Source organism: Python bivittatus, unplaced genomic scaffold (assembly GCF_059951505.1).
Source record: "Python bivittatus isolate LINGU-HERP-01145 unplaced genomic scaffold, Pbiv_v1 ctg000480_np1212, whole genome shotgun sequence".
Classification (NCBI taxonomy): Eukaryota; Metazoa; Chordata; class Lepidosauria; order Squamata; family Pythonidae; genus Python; species Python bivittatus.
In genome coordinates this window covers 49505040-49517500 of record NW_028277075.1, presented here as the reverse complement: position 1 = coordinate 49517500, position 12461 = coordinate 49505040, and the positions used below count along the sequence as shown (strand labels likewise).

General features: G+C 34.2%; 1 protein-coding gene across 1 annotated transcript in view; it reads left to right on the top strand.

The window, feature by feature from the left end:
* The window catches only part of DCDC1 (doublecortin domain containing 1), a 318605-nt gene that overhangs the window by 105352 nt on the left and 200792 nt on the right, over positions 1-12461 (top strand). The window contains exon 9 of the mRNA XM_088145090.1: positions 5991-6083. Coding sequence (XP_088001216.1) covers positions 5991-6083 — 93 coding nt within the window. The remainder of the gene's footprint in view (positions 1-5990; positions 6084-12461) is intronic.

The following is a 12461-nucleotide window of genomic DNA, read 5'->3' as shown; positions in this document are numbered from 1 at the left end:
TCAAACTTATACTTGGACAAAATGCAGTTATGTAAATGCTGACCTTATCTGATCAAGCTTAAAGATTCTTCATGGCTTAAATGGACTATACTGGACTCTTTTGTAATATAGAGAATTTTAGGACATGCATTTAGAAATGACTCATTAGTCTGAAACTTGGTTGAGTATGTGCAGAATTTGATATGTTGAGCTATATAATGGAAAATAAGAAAAAATAATCCAGAAGAAGGCAATGGCAAACTACTGCTGTAATGCTGCCAAAAAAACTATATCATTTCAGTGATCAGGAATCAACTTTGACTTAATGGCATCTTTACCTTTACAAAAACATTTGCAGGAAATATCTTTTGATTTCTGATATATCCAAGTATTATGAGCTGTACAAGTTTGGGAATAATTAATTTTAAGTAACTTTTCACATTGTTGTCAATCTTACCTATCATTTTAAGTATGAATTCAGTTCATTATATGTGCCACATGTATAAACAAATGTTTCAGAAAGAAAGAGAAGAAAATTCCGAAACAGAAAACGATGCCTGTTTTCAATCTTAATATACAAAATGACAAAGACATAAATGCCATGCTTATTCTTTGCATAATTTAAGATGTTGGTTAAAATTTGTATTGAACATAAAGCTAGGGGTTAAAATTTCCATACTCAGCTATGCTATTGAGCCCTTCCAATTTCTCTCTCACATAGTGCAACTAGACCTAGGAAATGCCTTCCCTCATATATATGGCACATTTTATGCAGTGAAATCCTATACTTTCCTATTCAGAAATAAGTATCACTGATTTCAATAGGGCTTATTCCTAGGATTTGGGCAGAGGTGTTACCATATATTTATTTTTAATATCTACTTTGTTTTTAATACTTTGATTATATTAATTGGGAAAATATGCCTTAATAGACAATAAGAACGACCATTACTCAGGATTATTCTCCATGTTGAATGGCACAGTAACATAATTAATAAAGATTTACATATTTATTCAGAATCAAATCACACTTTCGTTTAAATGTTTAGATGCACTAAAGAGACTTATTAGATAGATCCACCGTTGGCTTGAAAACTCAACTCAAGCAATACTCATCAACTCTTTGTCCCCAAACTGGAACATGATATCAAGTGACGACAGGATTTGGCCCTAAGACTGTGAGTTTTTAGTATTTTTATTAATGTCTTGGTGAAAAAGGTAAGCTGACCAGATTGCGCGCATACAAAAATATCTAATATACTGGAAGACAGAATGAACATACAAACTGATCCTGATAGGTTAAAATGTAGGCTGAAAATGACAGAACAAACTTAAAAGCAGTAACTGCAGATTTCTCACTTTGAAAAAGAAAATCAGTACATGAAAAGGACAATGGAAATGCAGTTGTAATTTGTTCACTATATGAATATGAATCAGATTTCAAGAATCACATTCGATCCTAGCTAAAAATGAAAAGGAGTTCTGTAGCACCTTTTTCAGCAGGTTATATGTGAGACAGATTATCAGTACATTATCAATTAACAACTGTAATGCATTAAAACCCATTGTGTATGTTGAGAACTTTTGAGATTGCCTGAAACCTTTAAGAAGGATTTAGGTAAACTGAAACAGGTCATAGAAAGACAACACAGATCACTCTCCAGCTCCCTCAATTAAGCTCCCTCACAAACAGAAGAATTGAGGGAGCTTAACTGAGGGAGTGAGTACATTTAGTCTTTAGAAAAAAATATTGAGGAGGGCTACAATACCATTCTTCAATCAGAGAGGAAGGCTGCAAACTTTTTCTACCATCCCAGAATATGGAATAATGATTGTTTGCTTTAGAAGGCCAGACGTCAGTTCAGTAGTGTAACCAATTACTTTATGCAGGTAGTATACTCCTCTTTACCAGATGTGTTCAAGAATAATGGGACAATAACCTGTTGGAAGTATTTTCATTTGATTTTCTGCACTATTCAAGGGATTGGACTTGGTGATCTAGGTGACACCTTGCATCTATATAATTCTATTTATTCCTGTAGCACCCTGCTCATGTGTATCTCACTTTAAGTGAAAATCGGATATATGTCCCATAGTATACATAATGGACCAAACCCCTGCCTGCCTGCCTGCCTGCCTGCCTGCCTGCCTGCCTGCCCGCCCGACCATCCATCCATCCATCCATCCATCCATCCATCCATCCATCCATCCATCCATCCATCTTCAAAGAGTTTTTCTGAAAATTGTTGATTTACTTATATCTCTTTTTGATACCATTGTTCTTGACAAGATTTGATATCATAAATCTCAGTTACTCATACTGTCATTTAATCTGTGATCATTTACATAATTTTGTATATGATGCAGCAATATAATCTCTGAAAATCTTAAATAGATACCTGTAAAAAAACATGAGGACTGCTACAGTCAATTGGATTAAATGGAAGGGTACACAAATAGAGTAAATCTGATGACTGTGAAAAGAAAATAGAAACAGAAGATTGGGTCAGAGATAAAGAATGACCATAGGCAAAGCAGATTAGAAAAGTTGTATTCTTTTTCTTTATATCATTTTTACTGAAACTTTTAAAAAAGAAAATAAAAACCAATACAAACTAATATAAAGTAAGAAAAAGAAAGCAAAAAGTGCAAGAAGAAAAGAAAAGTTAAAGAAAAATTTTAAAAAGTGGCTTCCAATATTCTTCATAGAAGTTATAAGTACAATTATATTTTAACTTCTCTCTCTAAAGTTACATCATGACTCTCTTCTTTCTATAATCTGTCCTGTCTAATCATCAAAGCCATAAATCACAAGTTCATTTCTTTCATTTTTATGCAAAAAGTCCATAAGAGGTTTCCAGTCACCAATGTAGACAGTGTATTTTCTCTAATTAAAGAAGTTAATTTATCCATCTCAGCAAGATCTGTCAGTTTCACCAACCATTCCTCCATAGCAGATAGTGTCAAATCTTTCCATCTCTAGAAAATTTGTATTCTTCATAGCGGTATAAAAAGAGCTTTTCTGTAGATGTTGTCTTTGTCATCTTTTTACAACTTTCATTTTATAAAATTTTCCTCATCTGAATAAATAGTGGAAGGTAGAGGAAACTTATCCAAGAAGGAGAGTAGGAGAAAGAAGTGTGCTTGCTTATGTGTTTAAAAAGGTGAATGAACACAATTTGCTAACAGTTGAACTCTTTCGATAATTTGAATAACTATTTAAAATCTAGGTCTTCAAATCTTGATATTGGAAGGTACGACACTCTAATTAAAATGGTCTTGCAATTTTTAAAACTGTGATTTGATAAGTAAACATATGTGAATGTCATCTCTCCAAGGAAGGTAAACATAGCAAAATTCAGAACACAAACATAATGTAGGAAAACAAGGCATTTTCTTTAATAACATCGAGCAATGTATTATTTAAGGCACAAACTTCTAGGAACACTGAAGAGCAACATCTCTTCCCCATACAGAAGCAAAGGGCAGTAAGGAACTGCCAGTAACAAAAAGCCTCCCTCCCACTCTCTGAATACAGTGACATTCACTTGGAGAGAAGCAGGACCAGCTTTTTGAAAGCAGATTTCTTCAGCCCAACAATAACACACAATGAGTTATTGACTTGTTTTATATATGGATCTCTTTTCAGTAACTAACTTTGACTCCCCACAGTCTGGATAAATGATTGATTTTGTTGTTAGAAAGAGACAGAGCTTTTCCACCAATCTTGATAATGCAAACGGCTTTTACTCCATTTGTTCCTACACTGAATAGATCCTTATTAAAATGCACTTTCCAAAAAATACCTGCAGCTAGCCTTTATCACCATGTTTTGTATATAAAAATAACCAATTTGTCCCACTCTTTTGTTTTGCAACAGGCTATTGGGAAATTCAGTCAATAGCTATAGAAACTGATTACCACAGTATTTTAGCTGAAATGTATTGATCTGCATGTAAAACATTGTTAAGGATTATTCAAATTATATAGAAGTGGTATGCTATGTGATTGTCAGTATGGATATTTTAAATTAATTAGCATATTAGGAACAATCCAATCCAGTTTTAAGTTCAGTGGCATTCAGTGGGACATAAATTAGCCACATTGCGTTCTATATACTGTATGTGAGTGAGAGTGAGAGTGTGTGTTTCATTTGTATCATGCTGTTATCCAAGTATTTGGAGTAGTATATATGGAATATCTGGCAGTCCATTCATACCTTACAATTTGAGTTTTGGTACAAAAGTATTCAGCTTAAAAGCATGTAGTTTTAACAGTTACAAATATAGCATTCATGTATAAATGGCTGGGTCTCCCAGTAGTATCAACAGACATAACTTCAAAGAAATGTTAGTGTTCTGTGTTTATAAACATTTCTTACAGGTTTTTGTTTTTGTTTTTTTAGTAGAAATAAAACTCAAGTTAGCTCATGTTTGGTTTTCACTGATTCACCCTTTCCTTAGCAGCCTCTTGTTTCACATCCCATGCCTTCACTGTGGCCTCTCCCTCAGAGGGGATTTTGGGATGTTCTCAGAGGACTTCAGCTGTAAAGAAAGGGCAAATAATTCTGCCTACATAAGTAACCCTGCCATAGTAGTTCATTGGAGACAAGAAGGCGTTGAACATTGCATAATAAAACTAAGTGAAATTCCAGACTTCCAATATTACAAACACTGCTGAAACTGATAAAACTTTACAGTGCTGGTAATTGGTGGTAGTATTGACTGAAATTCTAGGCATAGTAAAATTGTTTAAATCCTATTGATTTAAAAAAATTAAATAAGTTTTCTCTATTCAGAATTGTGTATACTACCTTTTGTAAACATCTGAATTAAAGCAAGAACTGATAAAGACATACCAATCTAATTAAAAATGGTAAGCATCAGCTGATAATTGTTAGGCATTTTTACAAAACTGAAAATGATAATAGAAGATATTTGTATAATTATAGGTTTTGGAGTAATCATTTTGTAATCCTATATAGATTTCTGTTGAAAACATTTCCAATCCTAAAATTTCTCATCTTTATCTCATTATCTTAATCTCCCCCAATCCTTATTTTATGTATGATGCAGAACTAGTTATTGAGATGATACAGCTTGTATTGTTTTTGGTGATAGTAATCATGTGCTCAGCTCTCTTACGCTTCATATTGTCTCATATATATCTTAATAAAAATAATTGCCCAAGTGAATTATATATTTCCTTCCTTCCTTCCTTCCTTCCTTCCTTCCTTCCTTCCTTCCTTCCTTCCTTCCTTCCTTCCTTCCTTCCTTCCTTCCTTCCTTCCTTCCTTCCTTCCTTCCTTCCTTCCTTCCTCTGAGAAAGAACTCTCTTAAATTCTGTTGTGCTAATTTTTTATTTGTATATTAGTTTTATTTATTTTGCATTTTAGGGAGCCTTATGAAACAGAAGCATATTAGGCATATTTATTCAATTGGACTAACTACCTGTTGTCTGTGTAAAATACTATGTTTCTTGTGTTTCATACGGTAGATATAATATTACATGAAATGATAGCTTAGAAAGAAGAAATCATGATTTCATGTACTTCTAATCAGTGATCTATTATGTGTATCTTTTAGTAAAGTATAATAAAGCTAGATGCATAGGAGATAGGAGGATTGAGTCTTAAAAATGAAGAAAAGAGGCTTATTATCTTGAGGTTTTAATACCTAAAAGTGATGCTATTAACACTGAATAATGATTTCCCAATGTGAAAATATTACTAGGTACCTATGTTCCACTAGATATCCATGCATGTACATATGGTTTTTCAAAAGCATGCATACAAAAAATTAAACTCTTGCAGGCCCAAATCACCTGGTCAGTCTGTACATTTTGTGAGGCATGTGTAAGAAAGTATCTGGGCATTTACTTGTTAAACTCTCATGTTGCATCAAACAACATGATTGGAAGTCACGATTTTCTTTTATTTTACATAGGAAATTAGGGAAATGTGGAATGTAGCTCAGTAAAGTTGATGGAAAAATATGTTGTCATATTTTTAGCTGGATTTTGCTGCTGATGGCCAGAAAGAGAAAATAACAGACAAAGGTATTTTGTCAATGAAGAAGGAAGAAATATTCTCAGAACAATACAAAGTAAGTAAAAGTTATTTGAAAAATGATATATGATTTCTTAGATTTAACATGTTATTCTTTTGCTCTTCTTTCACTTAAAGTTCCCTGCGTTATATACAAAGCAAAATGCAATAAAACTCTAACAATTATCATAACAAAAGGAAAAACATAATACAGCATAACATTTGAAAATAAAACATGAATTAGATAAATTTCCCAGGCTACTACAAAATTAAAGTTAAGACAGTTTTTATCAAGTAATGTTAAAATGCCTATGAAAATAAAAATATAGTTGCTTGGCAGTAGAAAGGCAATGTTGTTGTTCTTAGCATTTGTCCTGGTTAGTTGCAGGGTTGGTGGTTTTGCACTGCACTTGCCTAGTTCTCATAAGCCAAGCTATCTGTGCATGATGGAATGAGAGGGGTTGTTTTTCAGAGTCTCACCCTAATTGGGGATGAGAGAGAGTAACTGGCCCAAGGCCACTCAACTGGCTTCTGGGCCTATGGGAGGACTAGAAGCTTGATCTCCTCATTCTTGGTCCAGTATTTTAATTCCTACCTCATTCTTTCTCTCAGCACTGGAAAAATAAAAAATTAATCATTTTTCTTAGTGTAATATGTACACATGTAATATATGTATATATGTACACTATCCAGTTGTCCCATCACCAGAACTGGCCGTTTAGATGAACTAGTAGATAATATACCAAGTGCATTTCAGCATCCATTCATTATCTTTTGTTCTATTGTTTGTTCTCTTTTGTTGATCATATCATGGCTCTTGTCAGGAGACCTAAAACAATTTAGCAGATAAAACTTTCCCTCAGTTTTTTTAATAACTCAAGATAGATGAAATAATTGATTCTGAATAAAATATGGACCCAAGTTGGTACATCAGTCTTAGCTCTATTCTAACCTATTCTAACCTATTCTAACCTTGAATTCATTTTCATGACTGTTCTCCATTACCTGTTAAGTCCACCATCTCTTGGAATATATCTGCCATAAAAGTATATTCAAATTAATTGGTATGGACTCTTTAAACAATAATTGAGATACTGATTTATAGATCTCCAATGTATCTGTAGGACCAACATGGAACTTCTAATAGCAGATTCAGATCAAATTCTTGTTAGTTAAGGACTCGGATGCCTTTGTAAAGTGTCGTTCTATTGTGAGCATCTATATTCAGATGTAATAACTGCAAGGAGCTTCTTTTTCCCTTCCATATCAGAAAAATATTTTGATTTTTATATCCTAGCATTGGAAACTTGAAATAATATGAAGTATTCTTTGATCAGATAAGTAATGGCTGGTGGATTGTGTATTCATCTCTGTGTGTAGTTGTGTTTGTTGTATGCTATTGCAGTTGATTGTATGTCCAATTTATTTATTATTTATAAATAATATTTCTTGGGCATTTTAAACATAAGTAGTATCTCAAGATACCTTAAAATAAAAATAAAATAACAGTCTTGCACAGCCTACCATCAGCACTGGGCAGGAAATTATTTCTAGAAAGAAGTATTCCTCATTAGCTGATTTTGACTTTTGATTAGGATTTACAAAATGACACAAAATGACAAAAAACACTATAACATTCGGAATATTAAGGGAGATCTTTGAAGAATGGGGCCAGAAATTAGTAGCCACAATATCAACAATACCAGTAATGATGTCTGCTTCTATGGATAGACTAAGTCCAAAGTATGTTAATGAAGGAATGACAAATGTGAAACAAATCTTGTTGATGCAGAAATAGTAGAATCAGAAATATTGGATTTAAAAAAAGTGTGGATTACAAGACAAGAGAAGGCATTTAAAGTGGTAATACAAATGACAGACCAAGAGAATGACCCAGATAAGAACTCCTTATTGGATATGCAAAAGAAGTTGGCTGAAGTTTTAAAAATTAAAGGGGAAATACAAATGATAAACCAAGAAATTACCTGGATAATGTCTTTTTATTGGATTTACAAAAGAGGCTTGTTAAAACCTCTAAGAAGCCTATGTAATGGGACAAAGAAGAATGGAAGAGGATCAAATCCTACAACATTTGAAAGAATTAAAGATTAAGATTTTCAGAAGTAAAAGGAAGGAATATAAAGTTGGTTATTTGATCAAGGTTAAAATAAGACATACTTTTATGAAATTCTGGCAACACTTTACAGACTTTCTGCTGACACCAAAATTGAAAAGTTGATGTCTTATGGATTTGCTTATAGATAGGGGATGGGTTATGGGAAAAAGAGATACCTGTTTGTAACCTTACATGGGGTAATGACAGGTTCAGCCTAAGAACAGCAACGAGGCAATCCAGTATAGTTCAGTTCCTTTATTAACCTGCACCTAAAAGACAAAATCTCGCCAGACTAAACCTATGCTAAAGCAACTAGTGGCTATATCCCGTGAGACTCTAGGGAGGGGCCAGTCTCATCCTCTTTGTCTTCCCACACTCTTGCTGCGGGCCGAGGAGGCGCTTGCCCTGGAATGCCTCTCCCCCCTCCTGACAACCTTGAAGTTCCATTCCAGAATCTTCCCCGCTCATGCCATCCATTACAGGTGAAGAGCTACCAAACTTGTTTATACTTGTGATGAAGATTGGAAGTCATTTCTTCATATATTTCTTTTCTTTTTCTTTATTCCACTCTTTCCTTTTTCTTTTCTTCCTTTTTTCTTTTACTTTTTCTTTCTTTGCACGTTTTACTCTCTCTTTTTACTTCCTTTTTTCTGTTTAGTTTGTATTAGTTTTTATTGCTGTAATTAAAATCTTCAATAAAAACTATATATAAAAATAATAAAAATAATTGTTTCATAATGTTACATAAATAGCAGAAGTGTTTCAAAAGTTTCAGGTAAATGTTTGTTTGTATAATTATTTATGAGATTTGCCCATGCTTCAGTCCTAAATGGGCTTTCCTAAGCAAGACTGTAAATACATTCAGTGTGTTTTCTTTTATATCTGTGGTTAGTATCTGACTTGGCTTACTGTAAAGAAAAAAAAAAGAATTAATACAGATTTGCCCAAGACATTTTTAAAATATAGCTGTGAGCACTTGATGTGTTAAGTTACTTACTATTACATTCAGACTCTCTCCTTTTTTTTTTTTTTTTTTTTGGAATCAGCATGCCCGTCTGAAGCTTTTTAGGCAGTGTAGAGAGCCATGGGGATGACCTTGGAGAAGGAATCCAGATGCCATCAGGCAAACTCCAGATGCAGAAAAAACATGTGTTGAGCTGTGGAATCCCTGATGTTCTCTGAGCTTGGTTGTTTGCTTGCAGACATTTCATTACCTGACTAGATAATATAATCAGTGCTACTAGCTAGGTAGCTACTAGGCTGATAGGTAGCACTGATTATGTTACCTAGCTGGGTAATGAAACATCTGCAAGCAAACAACCAAGCTGAGAGAGCACTAGGGACTTCACAGTTCAACCCTGAGGTACATATATTCTCTTCTATGGAAACATAAGTTGAGTCCAGAGAGGTACAAAGACACTCAGACTAGTCCTTTCCCTGAAATTCCCAGAGGCATAAAAGGGAGAGCAGAGAAGACACAAACAGACTTGCTTCTACTAGTATGGCCTTTCTCAATAAACTATAGTTCTAGTCTTCCTGTGAAGCCTGTTTCCTGATCTGATCTACTTTGAAAGTCTGACAGGCAGGCATTAAGGAAACTATCAAAAACATAGGAACCTGTCTTATACTAACTAAGATTATTGCAATATTATTTACACTGACTAGCAACAGGATTTCATTCATGTTTATTAACAGCAGTACCTGAAGATACAAAAAAGTGAACTGGACTTTCTGTATGCAAAGCATAAAAGCATAAAATCTGTCTGTCCATCCAATTTCCCCAGTCACTTCTTGTAAGACTTAATTTGCAGTCTTTTACTCATCTTCATTGCCTTTCTCTGCACCTGTTCCAGTTTCTTTTAATCTTTCTTAAAATGTAACCCTCCCCCTCACAAAAAAGAAGCAGAATTTGAGAAGGGATTTGACCAGTGCTTCATAAGATTTGGAAATGATGTATTTATTGAGGCAGCCAATAATTGCATTTGCCATTTTAGCAGCCATGTCATGTTACTGACTCCTGTTTTACTACTGAGGGTACTTCCATGATGTTATGATCACAAATGCTATTGTAACAGCTCATGATTATTCACTGAAGTCATGTGAGAATGGCCAGTGGTGACCAGTGCATTTTTAAACCAACAAATAATAATCTGCAAAAATTGGCAGCACCCCCTCTCCCCTCCACTTGCCATATTAATTCATAGTGAAGAGGGGAAAGGAAACTGGTCTGTGTGCAAAAGGCTTCAAAGCCAACTGCAAAGATACTGACACCCCAGACTCAGTGCAGCCCAAGTAGGAAGAGTCAGGGAGAAAGGCATTTCCACCAAAAGGGAAGTTGCCCACCTCCAAATTCAACAACTCAAACTGTGGAACAAGTTTTGCTGTTTGAAATTTTGGACAGCCAAGCCAGAAGGAAATCAGCTCAGCTAACCATGGATGTTGGCAGTATAAGAACAAAAGGCTGTATGTAGTCAAAGTGCAGGAGTGGCACTGAAAAACTCTGTATAGCTATGAGGGTTTTAGATATAAGGAAAGGCTGCTTTGGAAAACCAATTGTGCTCAGTGTAATTTAGTTCTGTTCCATACATTTGAATATGCGTATTTTGAAAAATGTTATAAACAATTGTCCTTAAGAATTCACAGTGAATAAACTCCTCAATGAAACTGCATACTAAATCATTTTAAATCACTACATTTAATAGTTTTAGATCCTCCTTTTTTGCTTTCATTACTACTGTAATGCTAAAAGAAATGTTAACTAAATTCTTACTTCCATAGAAAAGCTGCAGTTTATAGTGTCAAGACATAGTGTGCTAATCATAAGATTCTTCAAGAAATATTGTAATGCAAAACTATTAAATCAAGGTTTTCTTTGCAAAGCTTCATGCTGTGAACTTGACAGCATATTCTACAAATGAAATAATACAAAATTGCTATAAAGCAAAGTGGAACATTATCTTCATGCAGATTTATAGAGTACCCAACCTTATTCTTTCAGAGAGAAGATTAGGAAATTTTACTAATACTACGGTGCTATTAACAACTACCTTCTTTCTGCTATTTTGAAGTCAGATCTTCAACAATGTACCGATTGTTTTTTTCTTAGAAGTCTACAGCTAATTAACACATTGCTTACAAAGTACATCAAGACACAATAACCACAGAGTATCCCTCTGGTTTGTTTTTGGTTTCTTTATGGGGATGCCCTCTGGTAAGTTATCTCAGTAAGTATCCTATGAAAGGTTAGTAGATCTAAAACAAGCTGAGGGCAGTGACTTCCTTACCATACTAATCTTGAGGATGAACCAGAGTGAGCATGTTCACATTAAACCACCATTCAAATCCAGTCATACGGATTCCTGAGATCCTTCCCTTTCAATGGCAACTACTCCTCAAAAGCAGCTTGACCATCAATCTAGGAAGTTTGAAGGAACTGCATGTGAATACTGTATATGCCTCAATGATTTCTAGCTAAACATGTTACTTAATTCTAGAAATATAGTTTTTATTAATACTTTATACTAGCCACTCTAGAAAGAATTAAGATTTATGTTTCTTTGTATTCCAAGCTTCACTTTAATGACAAAAACTTGGAAAAATATTCTGCTGTATTATGATATTTTGGGGTGTGTGTGCCAAATTAAGTTTCTTTTTTTAAAAAAAATCAATTTACTTTATTTTCATATTATGATTATTGACAAATGCATATTTTATATGGTTAGAAGCAGAAGTAATTTATTTTATTTATTTTTTAAAATTTATAAGGCTGCCCAACTGTACAACTACTATGGGTCACATACAATAAAAAGCATAAATAAAATTCAGATAAAATAAAAATGGGAAATGCCAAATGTCCAGAAAAAAGTAACCATACTAGCCAAAACAAATACAGAGGACCCGCCACTTGCTGCACCCAGGGCTTGGGGGAAAAGCCAGGTTTTCAAAGTTCTTTTAAACACAGTCAAGTGGTGGCCAAATGAATCTGAGGTGGATGGTGTTCCTAAGTGCAGGTGCTATGACAGACACTAGATTATACTGAAAATAAGAAACAGTCAAAAGTCACTAATTGTCATACTTCCAGATGAAAAAGTAAGAGTACTGAATAAGCACTAAGTGAGTGAAAACTTAGTAGTTTTTCAGAGGAGTTGAGCTGAGGAGAGGGAAGATGTTAAGAAAGAAGAAGAGAAAGACCTGGGTAGAGAGGAGGAGACTGTTGACTAGTTTCTGCTGACTGCTTCCTGTATATTGTTGATTGATTCCTGCAGGTTGTTTCCTGAGTGCTACTGATTGGCCATTGTGTGTGACTAGAACTTTGTTTTC